This window comes from Peromyscus eremicus, chromosome 11 (assembly GCF_949786415.1).
Source record: "Peromyscus eremicus chromosome 11, PerEre_H2_v1, whole genome shotgun sequence".
Lineage (NCBI taxonomy): Eukaryota > Metazoa > Chordata > Mammalia > Rodentia > Cricetidae > Peromyscus > Peromyscus eremicus.
In genome coordinates, this window is record NC_081427.1 from 43,185,961 (window position 1) to 43,200,812 (window position 14,852).

Below are 14,852 nucleotides of genomic sequence, written 5' to 3' on the forward strand. Positions count from 1 at the left end.
TGGTAGAATAAATCACTTCCCCTGTAATTAAGGACTAAGCCTTAATTTTTCAGCATTCCAAAATATTAGAGTCTTAACTATGGGAAGGTTAAGAGCTGACTTCGTAATGGGAAAAGTTCAGAACATACGCAGGAATGTTAACTTTAAATTGCTCCCTGACTTGGGAGGTCAGAGGTCAGGGCTTGTGAGAGCTCTGGGATAAGCTGATCTCTGTTGAAGCTTTGGAATCTGCCTGGGTATGACAGCTACGTTAGGGTTCCTAGATGCTCAGTGAAGATGAAGTGAACCTGAATAAGGGGGTCTCTCAACTGTACGCAAGCAATACTCCTGGATGCATGAGGTGGTTGGCTATGCCAAGTGGGTCGTGGACCTGTGTAATCCCTTCTATCGTTTCTGTGGGTATAATTCATCTTTACTTGGTGATGCTGGAAAGCATTACTCATGCAGCAGACAGTGTTGAGGATTTTACTTAGATGTATAGCTTCTAGAATGGGAAATATAGGAAAGACAAACAGGTATTCAGAAATGGATGGTACCAGACTTCTCAGTAAAGGTGGTAAACTAAGAGTGGTGGAAAAAACATAGGAATTAAGCAAAAAACCCTCCCAAAGACTTTATAACTCTATGCCATAAAAAGAAAATCCCGTCTTCATGACCTGGTCAGTACAATCTTTAGCCAAGGGCTATCTAGTTAAAATATCACAAGTAGCAGTAGATCATAACATTCTTTGTCACAGAGCAATTAGCTGTTCTGTAGGGACAAATGGGCTGCCTACTGACAGTCCAGGAGGAAGCAAGCCTAGAGCTAGGAACAGAGGTCTATCCCTGAGCAAGGATGAGGAAACCCTGTAATGGGCTTACATGAGTGACTAGAGTAACAGCAGATAGAAAGGGCAACATTTCAAGGACTATAGCAGAAAGATGATACATAAGGTCTCATAAGAGCATAGGCAAAAGGGTCTTGTTTCTGAACGGGGCATCTACTAGGGCTGGCTATACGAAATGTCCATTGGGAGTGGAAGCAAGCTATAGAGTATGGGCTGAAAGTGGTATTCAAATAGTTATACAGTGACAGCAGTTACACTTAAAGGGCTCTGCGACCCCACAACAGTTCTATACATGTGAACCCCACTGCTAAATCTGCACTTAACTTTAAAGATCAGTTTTGGTTCTAGGGCTAGAGCCTTGGGACTTGTACATAGCAAACACCTGCTTTATTATGGAACTGCAGTCCTAGTCTCATAACAAGCATTTCAAATTATCCTATTCCAGTATCTTATATTGTGCTATAGTTTTTCAAATAGTGCTCTCATGTTATACGTGAATTTCTATTCTTAAATAATCGTTGACTTAATTAACTATACATCAGCAGGGAGGAATGAATCATGTCCATATCACCATGGAATTACCATCCAAATATCATTCTGCAAAGGGGCTGGGGTAGGCAAACATAGTAATGCACATTGCATTATTCCTTTTCTGTACAATCCATTTGCTTCAGTGGGATAATCCTTTTGTACTCCGTGAATGTGTGTTGCCCTCGTTGGTTAATAATAAAGCTGTTTGGTCTATGGCGAGGCAGGATAAAGTTAGGTGGAAAAACCAAACTAAGGAGGGGACAAAGAAGGGCAGAGTGGAGGAGACATGAGCCAGCCACCCAAGAATCAAGATGCCAAAGAACCAGTAAGCCACGGGCCATGTGGTGATGCATAGATTCATAGAAATGGGTTACTTCAAATGTAAGAGCAAGTAGTAATAAGCCTGAGACATTGGGCAAACATTTATAATTAATATAAACCTCTGTGTGGTAATTTGGGAAGTGACTGCTGGGTATTTGGAAACAGGCTGGACAAAATGCTCCTCCTTCATTTACAATATGCAGAGAATTATAACTTGTGATTTTTGAAATCACAATGAGTGTCACCTATAGTAGGGGGTAGACAATAGCTCAGTTAAGAACAGTGATTTCTAGTTCCTATTAAGACTACTTTTAGCCAGAGTTGGGATTACAGATGGGGCTTTTGTTAACAAGAATTACATTTCCCTTTTTGATTTACAATGTCCCAAAAGATTTTACACATTTTGAATATACATCTAGAATAGGAGAGCGCTAATCAAAACACTGTCACACAAACCACATGTATATGATGTTTGAGATGTTTTTACTAGAGCAGCTTCATCTGCATGCAAATTTAAGAGTTTGTACAAATCAGGACCATTTAAATGACAAGTAGTCAAACAACACCAGATATCACCAAGTAACGACCAACACTTTGGTTTTACACTTTTAGTAATTATTCATAATAAGTAGACATTAGAGACTGTATGATATCAATTGTTTGCTCTTAGTACCTACTGCATTTTTGCCATCTGGAGTCTTGATGGCTGCAGACCTCATACTGAAGTGACACCCTGGACTTTAGAGACAGACCTAAGTAGATCTCATATATTTTGCCCACTTTGTTTTTCAAAGAGACAGAGAAAGAGGCTTGAATGAAAGGGTAAACTAAAGAGGAATCCTGCCCAGACTGTGATCTGGTAGGGAGACTGGTAGGGAGACTCAGCTATAGATCTGTGAAGGATGATCTGTGAATGGCCTGTAAGACGTGGATTTGTGCCTAGTAATTTATGAATGAAAAATCTGTGAGTAACTGATTCACAGAGCTGCAAACTACACAACCCAGAATGCATTTTAGAAGCATGTTTAGACAAGCTACAGTATCCTGGCAGTGTATTACTGAAGAACTCAGTCATCACACAGCCCCAACAGGAAAGTCTTTCATGGACACACCAAGGGACAATGCCCAGACCCTGAGACATTTCTGCCAGTTTGAACATTTATGTAGGGCTTCCCTCCCAGAGGACTCTAGCTGGTTTGTAGCTAAGACATAGGTGCTTGGACTTCTAATTGACCATTTCTTAATGTCATCTTGGCCTCCATTGGCCTCACCTCACACAGGAGTGTCTTCCTGGAATCCCATTGTGAATATGACTTATCCAGATTAGCTTTCTCTGAGGAAGTTCTTCCTTGTGAGATGTGTCCAAGAAGAATGTCTCAGGGAAAAGGAGCCTTAGTGGACTAAACCAGTTTTCAAAGGTAGAGCTCTAGTTTATTTAACAAGTCACATCAATTCATAAGTTTGGAAAGTGCCTACTATATCATTTCCTGGGCATGTACAAGAAGCCAGCCCCGCGTTGAACACTGTAGGCATGGCTTATTTAATGTGCTAACAGAGAGGTCATTGTTAAAAGGCAATGTTGTAGAATCTTAAAAATCGCATGTTGAAGGAAAGGGTATCATTTTCTTCAGTGATGGGACCACTGGTAAGCTGCCCTTGTGCCAGTAAATAGCCTCCCCCCCCCCCCCACTCAGGCAAGGAATTCTGAACTCAGGGCATCACACACAGAGAAGATGTGAAAGTAGGAGGGAACTTGCTTAGAAGAAAGGCTTCTGTGAGAGAGGAAGGTGGAGGAGAGAAGGGACTAGAAGGGGAAACTGACTCAAATTTATTATATAAGTGGAGGAAACTGTTTAAAATAATGAAAAAGTAACCTTAAAGTAGCTCACTTAGTTTTTTAGAAAAGCATACGATGCTGGGAATTCTTTTCTATGCCACACAAGTTCGGCTGAGTGACCTCAGTCGGCCTTGGCTTCCTCTTCTGTAACACAAGGAGTAAAATGAAAACGTGTCATCAGATTTTCCAGGAGGACTTCGTGGGGTTATTCTTACAAATACTGATGATTGCAGGCACACCGTAAGCACTCAGTCAAGATAAGTGGCCACATTTGCTTCTGACAAGAGTATGTTAAGAATCCAGGACTAGTGGGGTGGTGGTATACGCCTTTAATCCCAGCACTCTGGGGAGGCAGGGACAGGAGGATCTCTGTGAGTTCAAGGCCAGTCTTGTCTACAGAGGGAGATCCAGGATAGCCAAGGCTGCTATATGGAGAAACCCTGTCTTGGAAAAAACAAAAACAAAACAAATAAACAAACAAACAAAAGTATGTAATGATTGTTGGCACACATTCAGGAGGCAGAGAAAGATTGATCTTTGGGAGTTCCCTTTATGCCTGATCTATATAGTGAGTTCCAGGCCAGCTAGGGCTACATAGTGATGCCCTATCTCAAACTAAAAACAATAAATAAAACAAAAAAAATTAGAAGATATATTAGGAGAGAAGTAAATTTAGAATTTCAAGACATGAATTGCTTAGCTGTATAACTTGCAAAAATTTAATGATCAGAGTTCAGTTCCTGTAGTAGGGTGAAATGACGTCTCATTCCTTTGAGAGGATTGCTGAGGCCTTGGTCTCTACAACTCCCAGTTTTAGGAAGCTATGAGAACTAGCATGTTGGTTTAGCAGATGAAGGTACTTGCTGCCAAGGTGACCTGAGTTCAATCCTTAGGATCTACACGATGGAAGGTAAGATTCAATTCCTGTGAGTTGTCCTCTAACTTCCACACATGTGATGTGGCATGTGCTTTCGCACACTCACATACACATGTGAGAGAGAGAGAGAGAGAGAGAGAGAGAGAGAGAGAGAGAGAGAGAGAGAAATGTAATTTTAAAAAGAAGTTATGCTTGAAATATGGATGGCACAGGTCAATTTCACAGTTCTAAGTGTAAGTCTTAGATTACATTGAAGTCAACTACTAATAATAGTAAAATTCAGCTTTATACATTGTCCTGTAGTCGATTAGTTTCCAGATCCCTATTTCATTTCAAAACACATTTTAGAGTTTAATTTTTTTTCTCTGACAAACCCACTTACTATTTCAGTGGTGTTATTGGTTCTAACAGCTATTCTTGATCTCACTTGACCAGAAATGTTAAAGACTAACAAAACGTTGCCAGCGGCTAGCTGGGGCTAGGGGTGGGGAGAAATAGATTATAGGTTATGCTCTGTGGTCCCATTTATTTAAAAGAGTTTATGGTTCTCCAAACTGGTCCAATGCCAGAGAGGAAGAAAACAGTGCAATTTATAGTCTGGCCAGAGTGGGAGGGTCAATGAGCGGAGTGACTCGGGAGGAACTGGCCAGCTCTCTAAGGGATGGCGCTGTGTCAAAGCCCATGTTCTATTTCTTACGCATCTCTAGGGTCCATGGTGGAAGGACTGGGTGTAAAACTTGGGAGAGAAGACTGTCAAGTACGCAGAAAAAGGAAACATGTTCTCAGATGCACATGCTAACAGGAGACACTTGAACTTCCATAAAAGGCAGAAGGAGAGACTAAGCAGCAGCTTGCTGAACACTTTTTCTTAATACCACCAAGGAACATCAGATATAGCTAAGTGTAGCTCTTGAGGGAAAACAGGCCAGCCAGGGCAACAGCAGAAACCACGGGGAAGGTTTAACTTTAGACAGAGCAGGGTTTTCCTGCAGCTGTGTGATTTTTACTGCTCTGCAGCTCCGGTTTTACCCAGCACAGTTGTTGTGACGGCACCAAGTTTGATGTCGGACAAGCAGCAGATACTCAGGACACTGTGGCGATCAGCCTTCCTCGGTCCCCATGCAACTGCTACAGTAGACTTGGGAACCACAGTCCGTAGCTGGCTGGTGATGCAGCCACAGGTCAGGTCCCTGCTGCTCTGGAACAAAGTTGCAGCAGCAGAGAAAATATCACAGAGTCTTATGAGATGTTAGAATGCCACTGGCTGCAACATGACATATTTTACAGTGACTTATTCTAAGTAAAACGGTGTTCTGTAAACTCCTTGATACAAAGAGTAAGTTCTGCGCCACGTTGTAGTAGGATGATATCATGGATATTTGGAATTTTAGTCTTCTGGATTCTACATATACATGAATGCTTCACATCAATTAATTACACAGCGTTGAATGACTCACCTCAGATGTATTTGAAACTCGAGGAAAAATTGGGTACAATGGGGGCAGTCTTGTCTAGGAAGTATGAAAACAATCATATACAGAAATTACATCTAATGAGACATTCAGTGAATCACCCTGGTGTCATTTACAATTCAGAAGGAATATTTTAAAATACAGAATGAAAAGAGGCTAGGAACATCAACTTTCAAATGCCAGAGAAGAGACCGTCCTTATCAGTCTTTCTACCTGCTGATAACCACAGGTTAAAATTTAAGCAGGGAGAGTAGTAGTATTCAGTATAAACAAAGCCTGCTGGTCCTGTGGCTTGAAAACATGGGGACGAGAGTGGGAGTGGGAGTGTCGGTCAGCCCTCTCATCCCAGCACTCAGAAGAATGAGGAAAAAGGATGTGAATTTGAGCCATATAACAATTCAAGGACAGCCTAAGTTACATAGTGTGATCTTATCTAAGAAGAGAAAAGTCAACAAACTAACTAGCCAACCAAACAACCCAAAACACCAGGAATGTGTGTGTGTGTGTGTGTGTGTGTGTGTTCTAACTATCTTCTACCTTCTTGTATTCTTTCAAGTGTGATAGAGAAACAGGAGGGCTTTTACCGAATGTGTGCATATGGCGGCTCATCTGTCAGTAGTGTGATTAAACAGAATAGAAGGGTAGAAGGTCAATCACTCGGGAAGCTGGGAGTCAGTTATCAGTTACTTGGAATTTATGTCTCCCCTGTTGTGCTAAGAAACCATCCCCACAAGTCCTGCAGTTCTCCCCAATCACCATTCTTTTGAAGTTCTTCCTAGTTTATGCTATACCTGACTACACAGACAGGTACTCGGGCAGCAGAGGCATATCTCAGGTATTGTCTCCGTTAGTTATCTCGACAGTTACATTGAACAGTACCTCATCCTAGATCCCTGTCTTTGTGGCCACATGGTGCCCCAGCCTTTCCTCTAGTCCCTTATCCCTAGAGAGACAGTTGTTTTTTCTTTCCTTTTACATTTGCTTATTTAGGATGTATATGCTTGTGACTGCCATAGCATGTGTACAGAGGTCAGAGAACAATTGGTTCTCTGTTTCCATCCTGTGGGTCCTGGGACTGAACTCAGGTCATGAGGCTTGGCAGCTAACATCCTTAACGGATGAGCCATCTCACAAGCCAAGAAATAGAACAACTGACTGAAGTATCATCTTCATCCCCTATGTATTGACTATGTAATATGAACTTTTCTTTCCTCGTTCTCCCCTCTCTCCCTCTTTTCCTGCTCTCCCTCCTTCTCCCCTGATTCTTGGACAAGGTCTTCCTATGTAGTCCAGACTGACTTTAAAATGTCCTATCCTCCTGCCTCAGTCTCCTGAGTTCTGGGTCATAGGCATGTACCTCTTTGTATTTTCTTTGTGACTGTCTTCCTTTCTAGCTCATTTGAGCATCTCCAGGGCACTATTGGTCTTGCTTTTTGCAGACTCCATGATCTCTGTGTGTTCAGCGTTACTATCATCCAGAAGATCTATGCGTGTCTCTCAGGCAACTTTCTAAGAGGTAAGTGAAAACTCCACAAAGACCTTCATCTGCAGCTTTGTCCTCTTTTGCTTAATCTTACAAGCACCAGTTGGGGGGGCCCAGGAGTAACCATCCTAATTTCATGATTACATTCATGCCCCAACACCTGCTGTTGCGATAAATCCCATGCTATGATTGGAGTGAGAGCCAGAGGGACTAACAAGCAAGCTATTCCTTTAGTTCTGATAAAGGCAATTTTTAGTCATAGGGTCCAAACCATCATACCCACAGCTCAATAGGGAAGAAAAGAGTTCCAGTTGGGCCTAAGTGCTACTACACACATGAAAAGAGCTGTTTCATTAATGCAGGTGCTTGAGGAAAGTACTGCACGAGGTGCTGTTTACTAGGAACTTGATTCTCAGAGTAAGGTAGAGTGTGGACAAGCTCAGTTGCAATAGCCAGACTGAAGACGCACCTTCTTCAGAAACGTTCAGTCCTAATTCAGCATTTCCTTACCAATTACCAGGATCAGTTCCTGACCCTGTCAGTCACACACAGTTCTAATGAGCAATGATAGTCTCATTTCCCGACAAGTCTAAAGTAAACTTGCCAAACAGAGACATGAAATAACACAGGTCTTAAATATTGCATCTCTCACTAACTCTTCTGTGGTTTCTTGTGAGATGCGTCTATGACTCTAAGGTCTTGCAAGGCAGAGTAAGTTCATCCCAGTTCACGGGGCCCAGAACATACGAATCAAATGACTTTCTAGGGTTAAGGCAGTGTTGCAGAGAGGATAACTGTAAAGGAGTTCAGAGTTCTTAGCTTAGTGGCTCCAAACAACATTCTGTGGGACCCCAGGACTCTTCAGAGGTGCTGGACTCTTCAACGAGGGGCGTGCCCTAAACTACAGGCAGCAGTGGCTGCTGAGAGCACATATATGTGGGAGGATATATGGGGGGGGTAGGGGGGCGGGATAGAAGGGAATGTGATGAAAATTGCACTCACATAAGAAATTCTAAAAGAAAAAGTGCTCCAAGATAGGGGAGGGTTTAGAAGGGAGCAAAGACACAAACTTATTGTTCAGTTTGTTGTTGTTGTTTTTAATGGAACATTTTCTTTTTTAATTGAAAATATCTTTTTTTCATATAACATATTCTGATTACAATTCCCCTCCCCCAGCTCCTCCCGGCTCCTCCCCACTTCCTCACCCACCGAAATCCACACCCTTTCTTTTTTTCTCTCTTGTGAGTGCTTTTACTTATATGCATCATCCATATGATGCTTTTAAAATATGTATCTATACATCCAATGCACACACATATAAACATATTTTTCCTTTCAAATACACACATGTGCTGAGTCAAGTCACATTTCATGTGTAAAGGGCATTGTACTGAAAGTATATGTCTGAAAGCTGCTGGCTGGCTTACCCTCCCCTTTCATTTGGTAGGTGAATGGACCAAATTACAAAGGGACCAAATGGTTTCTAACATGTAGTGCATGTTAGAAGCAGAATGGGAAAAAGGTTTATTTTCAGAAAATCTCTCAATTTATGACATTAAAAAGGCAAACGCATCTGCAATGGGTTTCGTGCTCTCTTGTTATGTTTTAAACAACATTCAAGGCGTCCCAATCACTTCTAAAAGCAGTACATCTCTAGGCCTGCTCCAATACACACACTCTATTAATAGAAGTAATTGGATTAAACACACGCACCACATGGCCAAAACAGCAAAACACTGACAACTGTCACTCAAGCAAATCATTTGTAGGTTGGAAATATAGTAAGTGTGCAAATTCTGTCGATTATCCCATTCACAAAGTTTCTAGAATACAAGATCCAGACGGGGAGATGATATACCTCTAAAAGCCAACATTTAACAGTGTAAAACTTCCCACAGTCTCAGACATTGTCCTTTTCCCCCCTACCCTCTCAGAGCTTGCCCAGAACAGAATTAAACTTTCTAATACAACCAGAAGGATGATCTTAGGCTAAGTATTCTCCTTGGTAAGACCCAGGCAACCTTATACACAGCCACACAGAATATAACAGCCTAAATGATGTAACTACAAAAATCTTTCAGTTTATAACACTCAGCCTCGAAAACATCAGCTACCATACTTTTAAGAAGAAAACTTTTACAGCTTTTGGTGCTTTTAGCTGTACTCACCAGATGGCCAATTTTGTAGTCACTAAAAATGCTAATTATACAGACAGTAGAGAGAAGCAACCTACTGACTTGAAGGGAACATTATCTTTCAAATGAACACATTTGGGTTCTTCTCGGGCAACTGCTAGTTACAGGCCTGGCCCAAGTCATTCTCATCTGTAGACTCCAGATAGACCACCTCCCTCCTTTCAATGACTTACAATGTTTTATATGTTAATTTCTCCAGTGTTCTCATTCATTAAAGGCCCTCCATAAAACAGAAGCTAGAAATAGTGTTATTAGAGAAATAGAACCCCCGTTATCTGTTAAATTACTAAGCAGAGGACAGTAATAGTATTTGCAACTATGTACAATATGTGAGTTAAATTGAAACAAGAGGGAATGAGGATGAGCTAGGGGGTTATACGTAATTTTTCCATCAACATAGTAGTCGGGGATGTGACATCTCTTTTCTTTTAAAATACTCAATTATAAAACTAGTCATGCTAGCCTAAGCAAATGCTTTTTTACTGTGGCCTTAAAGCCAAAATAACAATATTCAACCCGCCTGAAATTTTATGATCTTAGGAGAAGAGAGCTAATAAAAAACCAAAGTGCAACCATTTATTGATCTGAGCTGTAATGTGATTCAGAAAATTTTATCAGTTTTTTGTTGGGATGCTTACCAATTTTGGATCCTGAGGAAATTGGTCACATATATGTGTATATGTATATATATATATATATATATATATATATATATATATATGTGTGTGTGTGTACTTAGCTTGTTTAAATACAGAATCACATTGTTAATGAAAGTTTCATAAGTGATATTTTCCCCATGAAAATGAGACCATGCACGACAGAATTACAGCGAAAAGCCTGCAATCTCCCCACTTCCGTTCCCGTCACTTTTACTTTATAAAATAACCACTACCAAAATGTTGGAATAGAGCATCCAGGCTCTTTCTCCCTGTGCATAGAATTTTATATGTTCAATAATCAGCTTAAAATTTATTCCATAAAAGCTGGAGTCATGTTTAAGGACTGCAGCTCTTCCACTAGATTACTCAAGGATCTTAATTATAATCAGTGACGACAGAGCGTTCTGAGGGCTGGGAAAGAACAAAGGTGGTTTTGTTTACAAAAGGTTACTTATATTTTGAAGGTTAATTAATAGTTTGGTTCTTTTACTTAAACTGAATCACACATGTTAATTAAACTAATAAATATTCCTGGAATATGCTTATAAATGATAAGTACTATAACAGTTTCGAGGAATGAAATCGTAGTTTGCTAGGTAGCTATGAAGTAAATCAACATTTGAGACATATAAAGTTCAAACATTTATGGAAGTGAAATGCTACGTTTGGTGGCTGGAGAGATGGCTCATTGGTTAAGAGCACTGGTTGCTCTTCCAGAGGACCTGGGTACAATTCTCAGCACCCACATGACAGCTCACAACTGTCCCTGTCCGTAACTCCAGTTTCAAGGGACCTGGCACCATCACACAGACATAAATTCATGTTGTGCCTGTGCAAAACATGAATGTACATAAGAATAAATAAATATTAAAAAAGGAAATGTCATATTTTATTACATAGAATTTGAAGGCTGAATGTTAATACTGAAACAACAGGAAATGCAAACAAAGCCCTACCAATAAACTTACTATTTTTATCAGATTTATGAGAACAACAAAGTACATATATCAAAGTTTTCTCAACTCATGCTATAAAAGTGTTAAAGAAATGTTTGAGAATCTGTGCCATAGTCATTTTCTGCTGGAACGTGGTGTGTAGTGGGTACTCAATAAACAGCCATTGAATGAATAAGCAGTCCTTATTATTTAAACATAAAGATAGTTTGGTTTTTTTACTTAAACTGAATCACACACCTTAATTAAACTAATAAATATTCCTGGAATATGCTTATAAATGATAACTACTATAACAGTTTCAAGGAATGAAATCGTAGTTTGCTAGGTAGCTATGACGTAAATCAACATTTGAGACATATAAAGTTCAAACATTTATGGAAGTGAAATGCCACGTTTGGTGGCTGGAGAGATGGTTCTCTGGTTAAGAGCACTGGCTCTTTCTAGACATAAATTACATATATTACAAGAACACAAACAGAATAATTTCACTTTTTTTTAATTTGTGAAGTTTTAATTATAACAAAGATTGACCTTTTCGGTAAATAGCATAAGAAGGAGAGTGTGAAATATTGTGAATTTGTTATGCAATCACGTGACTGCACCATAGGTCTGATTAAGGCAGGTGAGAGTAGATGGCCTGTTACAGTACATATGGAGAGCAGCAGACAGGAAAAGACCAACAGGAAGTTGTCTGAAGCACTGGATACTTGCTTAAGACAGGTAAAAACCCTCTAAGGATAGTGTTTGGGTTTGGGACATTCCTGGAGAAAGTAGGCAGATGATTTGCAGAAAGTGGGCCAATGAAACAGAAAATAGGTTTACATAACCAAAGCAAGATGGTAAAATAAATAGATGAGCTTCCAAAATAATAACAACAACAACAATAATAATAATAATAATTGGAATGGAAAAAGGATAAAAGGTAAATTAACAGGTTTCTTTCATGAAAACTCAATTGTAAAAGGACAAGATGGCTGAGGACCTAGAATAGCAACATTGTTCAGCTAAGCTCAACAAGGCTGGTGGAGAGGTATATAGAGAGATGTCAAATTTTAGGTACTGGAGCATGAGTATGTGTACATGTGTGCATGTTAGTGAGTGTGTGTGTGTGTGTGTGTGTGTGTGTGTGTGTGTATGTAGAATGGTAGAATTATGTTTATAGTCTATAACACTCACAGTCCAAATTATTTGAAGTATACAATGATATATTCAAACAGTTAACCATTATTCTTCAGTTGGATGTAAGCTTAACTAGAGATGTTTCTGCAGTACACAGTTATATCTAGGGATCAGTAGCATTAGAGTGACATTCAGTCATTATACAAAAATCACTTCGGCAGCAACATGATGTAGATTTTTCAAAGTCAAACAGAAAGACAGATTCATTAACAAGTCAGTATTTTAATGTGTGTTTTGAATCGTGGCGCCATGTGTTGATTTATCTCATACAACTTAACCAAAAGAATAGCTATGGTCCAAACAGTCTGTGACACTCACTGACACACAAAGGTTGTCTGTGCTAGTAACTACTGCCAATTGAAATAAATAAATTATTGTCAACTGAGCCCTGGAGCTAAAAATAAGTCTCAACGCTATTTGTTTAACTGCGATCTCCCCCCCCCCCGACTTATTTGGGATATAAATCAGAAATATGTGAAACCCACTTACATTTGGCAGCTTGTGTCAGTGATTCGCACTAGCTAAATAAATTTATAAAAGAATTTTATGCATTTCCCAGTAATTATTTTGTTGGGGGGGGGGTTTGCCAAAAAAAAAAAAAAAAAGACCTTGCAAGTATGTCTCCAGTTAAAAACTGTCCAATCAACTCATAAAGTTATGGAATGTGTTCTTTGAGAAGGGATGAGAAACATTACAAAAGATACATTCTTTTCTTTCTGGAATTTATTAAAATTGACAGAAATACAACTGAGGGGGGGGCATTCTTGTTTCCAGTCTACTGGCAAGCACTAGCATAATGGCAGGGGACAATTAGCCACCCACATAAACAAAAGCTAGCTCTCCTATGCAAACAGTTCATATTTAGATGTGAGTTTGTTTGCTTACATAATACATCCCAGACTTCGCTGGCTGCCTGATTCCACCTTAATTTTTGCTTTCATTTCACTTATTTAAGTGTGATTGTTTCTACATCAAAGAAGTGAGCTGAATTGTTCATTTACAACTGTTAATGTAAACAATCCATAATATTTTCCTCTGATGTTGCCATAAAGAATTCTATAAATATCTATTCTAGATACCAAACTAACTTTATTGAGAAGATTTCTTTGAGCGTCATATGTGTAGAGCATATCAAATTAGGGTTAGAGAAAAACAGCAGAATGCATATTAGACTAAATTGAAATGGGCTTACATTTCATTAATGTAAAACTTGTATGTTACTCTAAGCATATTAATAAAAAATAATGATAAGATGATTGAGTGGTAAAGAATTTGATATGGGTTTAGCAACATGGTTTTATAGTCCAGGTGCTTTTCTATAAGTCATGAAAGATCTCAAGCATCATTAATTCCTAACCCTTGCCAGCACCCAAGGCAAACTTCGAAGGACTCAAAAAAGGATAAGAAAACACACCACTAAGCCAGACAGTGAGAAGTGGCAGGCTTTCATTTTAAAAACCACCACTTTCTTCTCTCCCTTAAAAGTTGCTATTTGATAAATTGCCATGGTCCACAAGGAGTTAAACACACACACACACACACACACACACACACACACACACACACACACACCTCTCTTTGTATAGAACAGACAGGTTAAGGAGGGAAATAAAGAATAAGGGAGCTGCCAATTAAATAGGTTCTTCCTCAAAGCTTTCACATCACACCTCATCAGCAATTACTATGTCAGACTTGAAGGGGAAGAAGGAGAAGGAAGCTTGGGGGTGGAGGAAGGACACTTTACCAAACTGCCTCCGTAGTCCTCAGGGAACTTGTGGACCTGGATCTCGGCTTCATAATAATGCTCATTTTGAAGAAGGGAGATGGAGAAGGAAAATGTTCAAGTCTTCTGATCAATGCACATCAGCTAGCTTTCCACAAAGAAGGCTCTGAAGGTTCTCTACGGCCAGGGAGGCTGTCTCCTGCCTCAGCTCAGTGTTGCAGGCAGCAGGCGGGCTTTCTTCTTTCATGCCCAAGCCCGGGGCTCTTCCGAAGGGAGTTCCTTCTCTGCCCGCCTTGCCAACAGAGGAACTGGATTTTGAATCGCTTCTCCATCTGGGTCACAAGGGAAGCCAGCCCAGGGAATGGGTCACTGAATCTCCTTTTTGCAATTCCATAACGATGAGGACGACAGACTTAGAGGTCCCCCCCCCCCCCCCCCTGCACTCACTCAGGTAGAAAAAAGAAAGTGCCTGGCAGCCGGGTGACACACAGAGGGCGAGCTGTCAAGGAAGTTTCATTTCAGGGCGACCATCCGCTGAGGGGGACAATGCTCTCCCTCCGCTGAGCAAAAGGGGGTCACGGGGAGAGCGGCTGGGCTCGGTGGGCTGGGTGGGTCGAGGTACCTGCCAAGCCAATTTCCGCTGTGTCCCCTGAGGACGCGGCTGCAAGTCTTTGTGAATGAGAACTCTCTCATCCAGTCTCACCAGGCAGAAACTATTCCTCAAGGGCTGAATGACGTCTGTGAGAAGGCAGTTCAAAACATCGCAGGGAAGTGAGAAAGGGGAAAGGAAAA

The 14,852-nt window shown here is 40.4% G+C and overlaps 1 protein-coding gene across 1 annotated transcript in view; it reads right to left on the reverse strand.

Moving 5' to 3' along the window:
* Pde4d (phosphodiesterase 4D) overlaps positions 1 to 14,454 on the reverse strand; it is a 267,034-nt gene extending 252,580 nt beyond the window's left edge. Inside the window, exon 1 of the mRNA XM_059276081.1 lies at positions 14,082 to 14,454. Within this exon, the coding sequence (XP_059132064.1) occupies positions 14,082 to 14,146 (65 nt within the window). The 5' untranslated portion in view covers positions 14,147 to 14,454. The remainder of the gene's footprint in view (positions 1 to 14,081) is intronic.
* Positions 14,455 to 14,852: the final 398 nt, after the last annotated feature.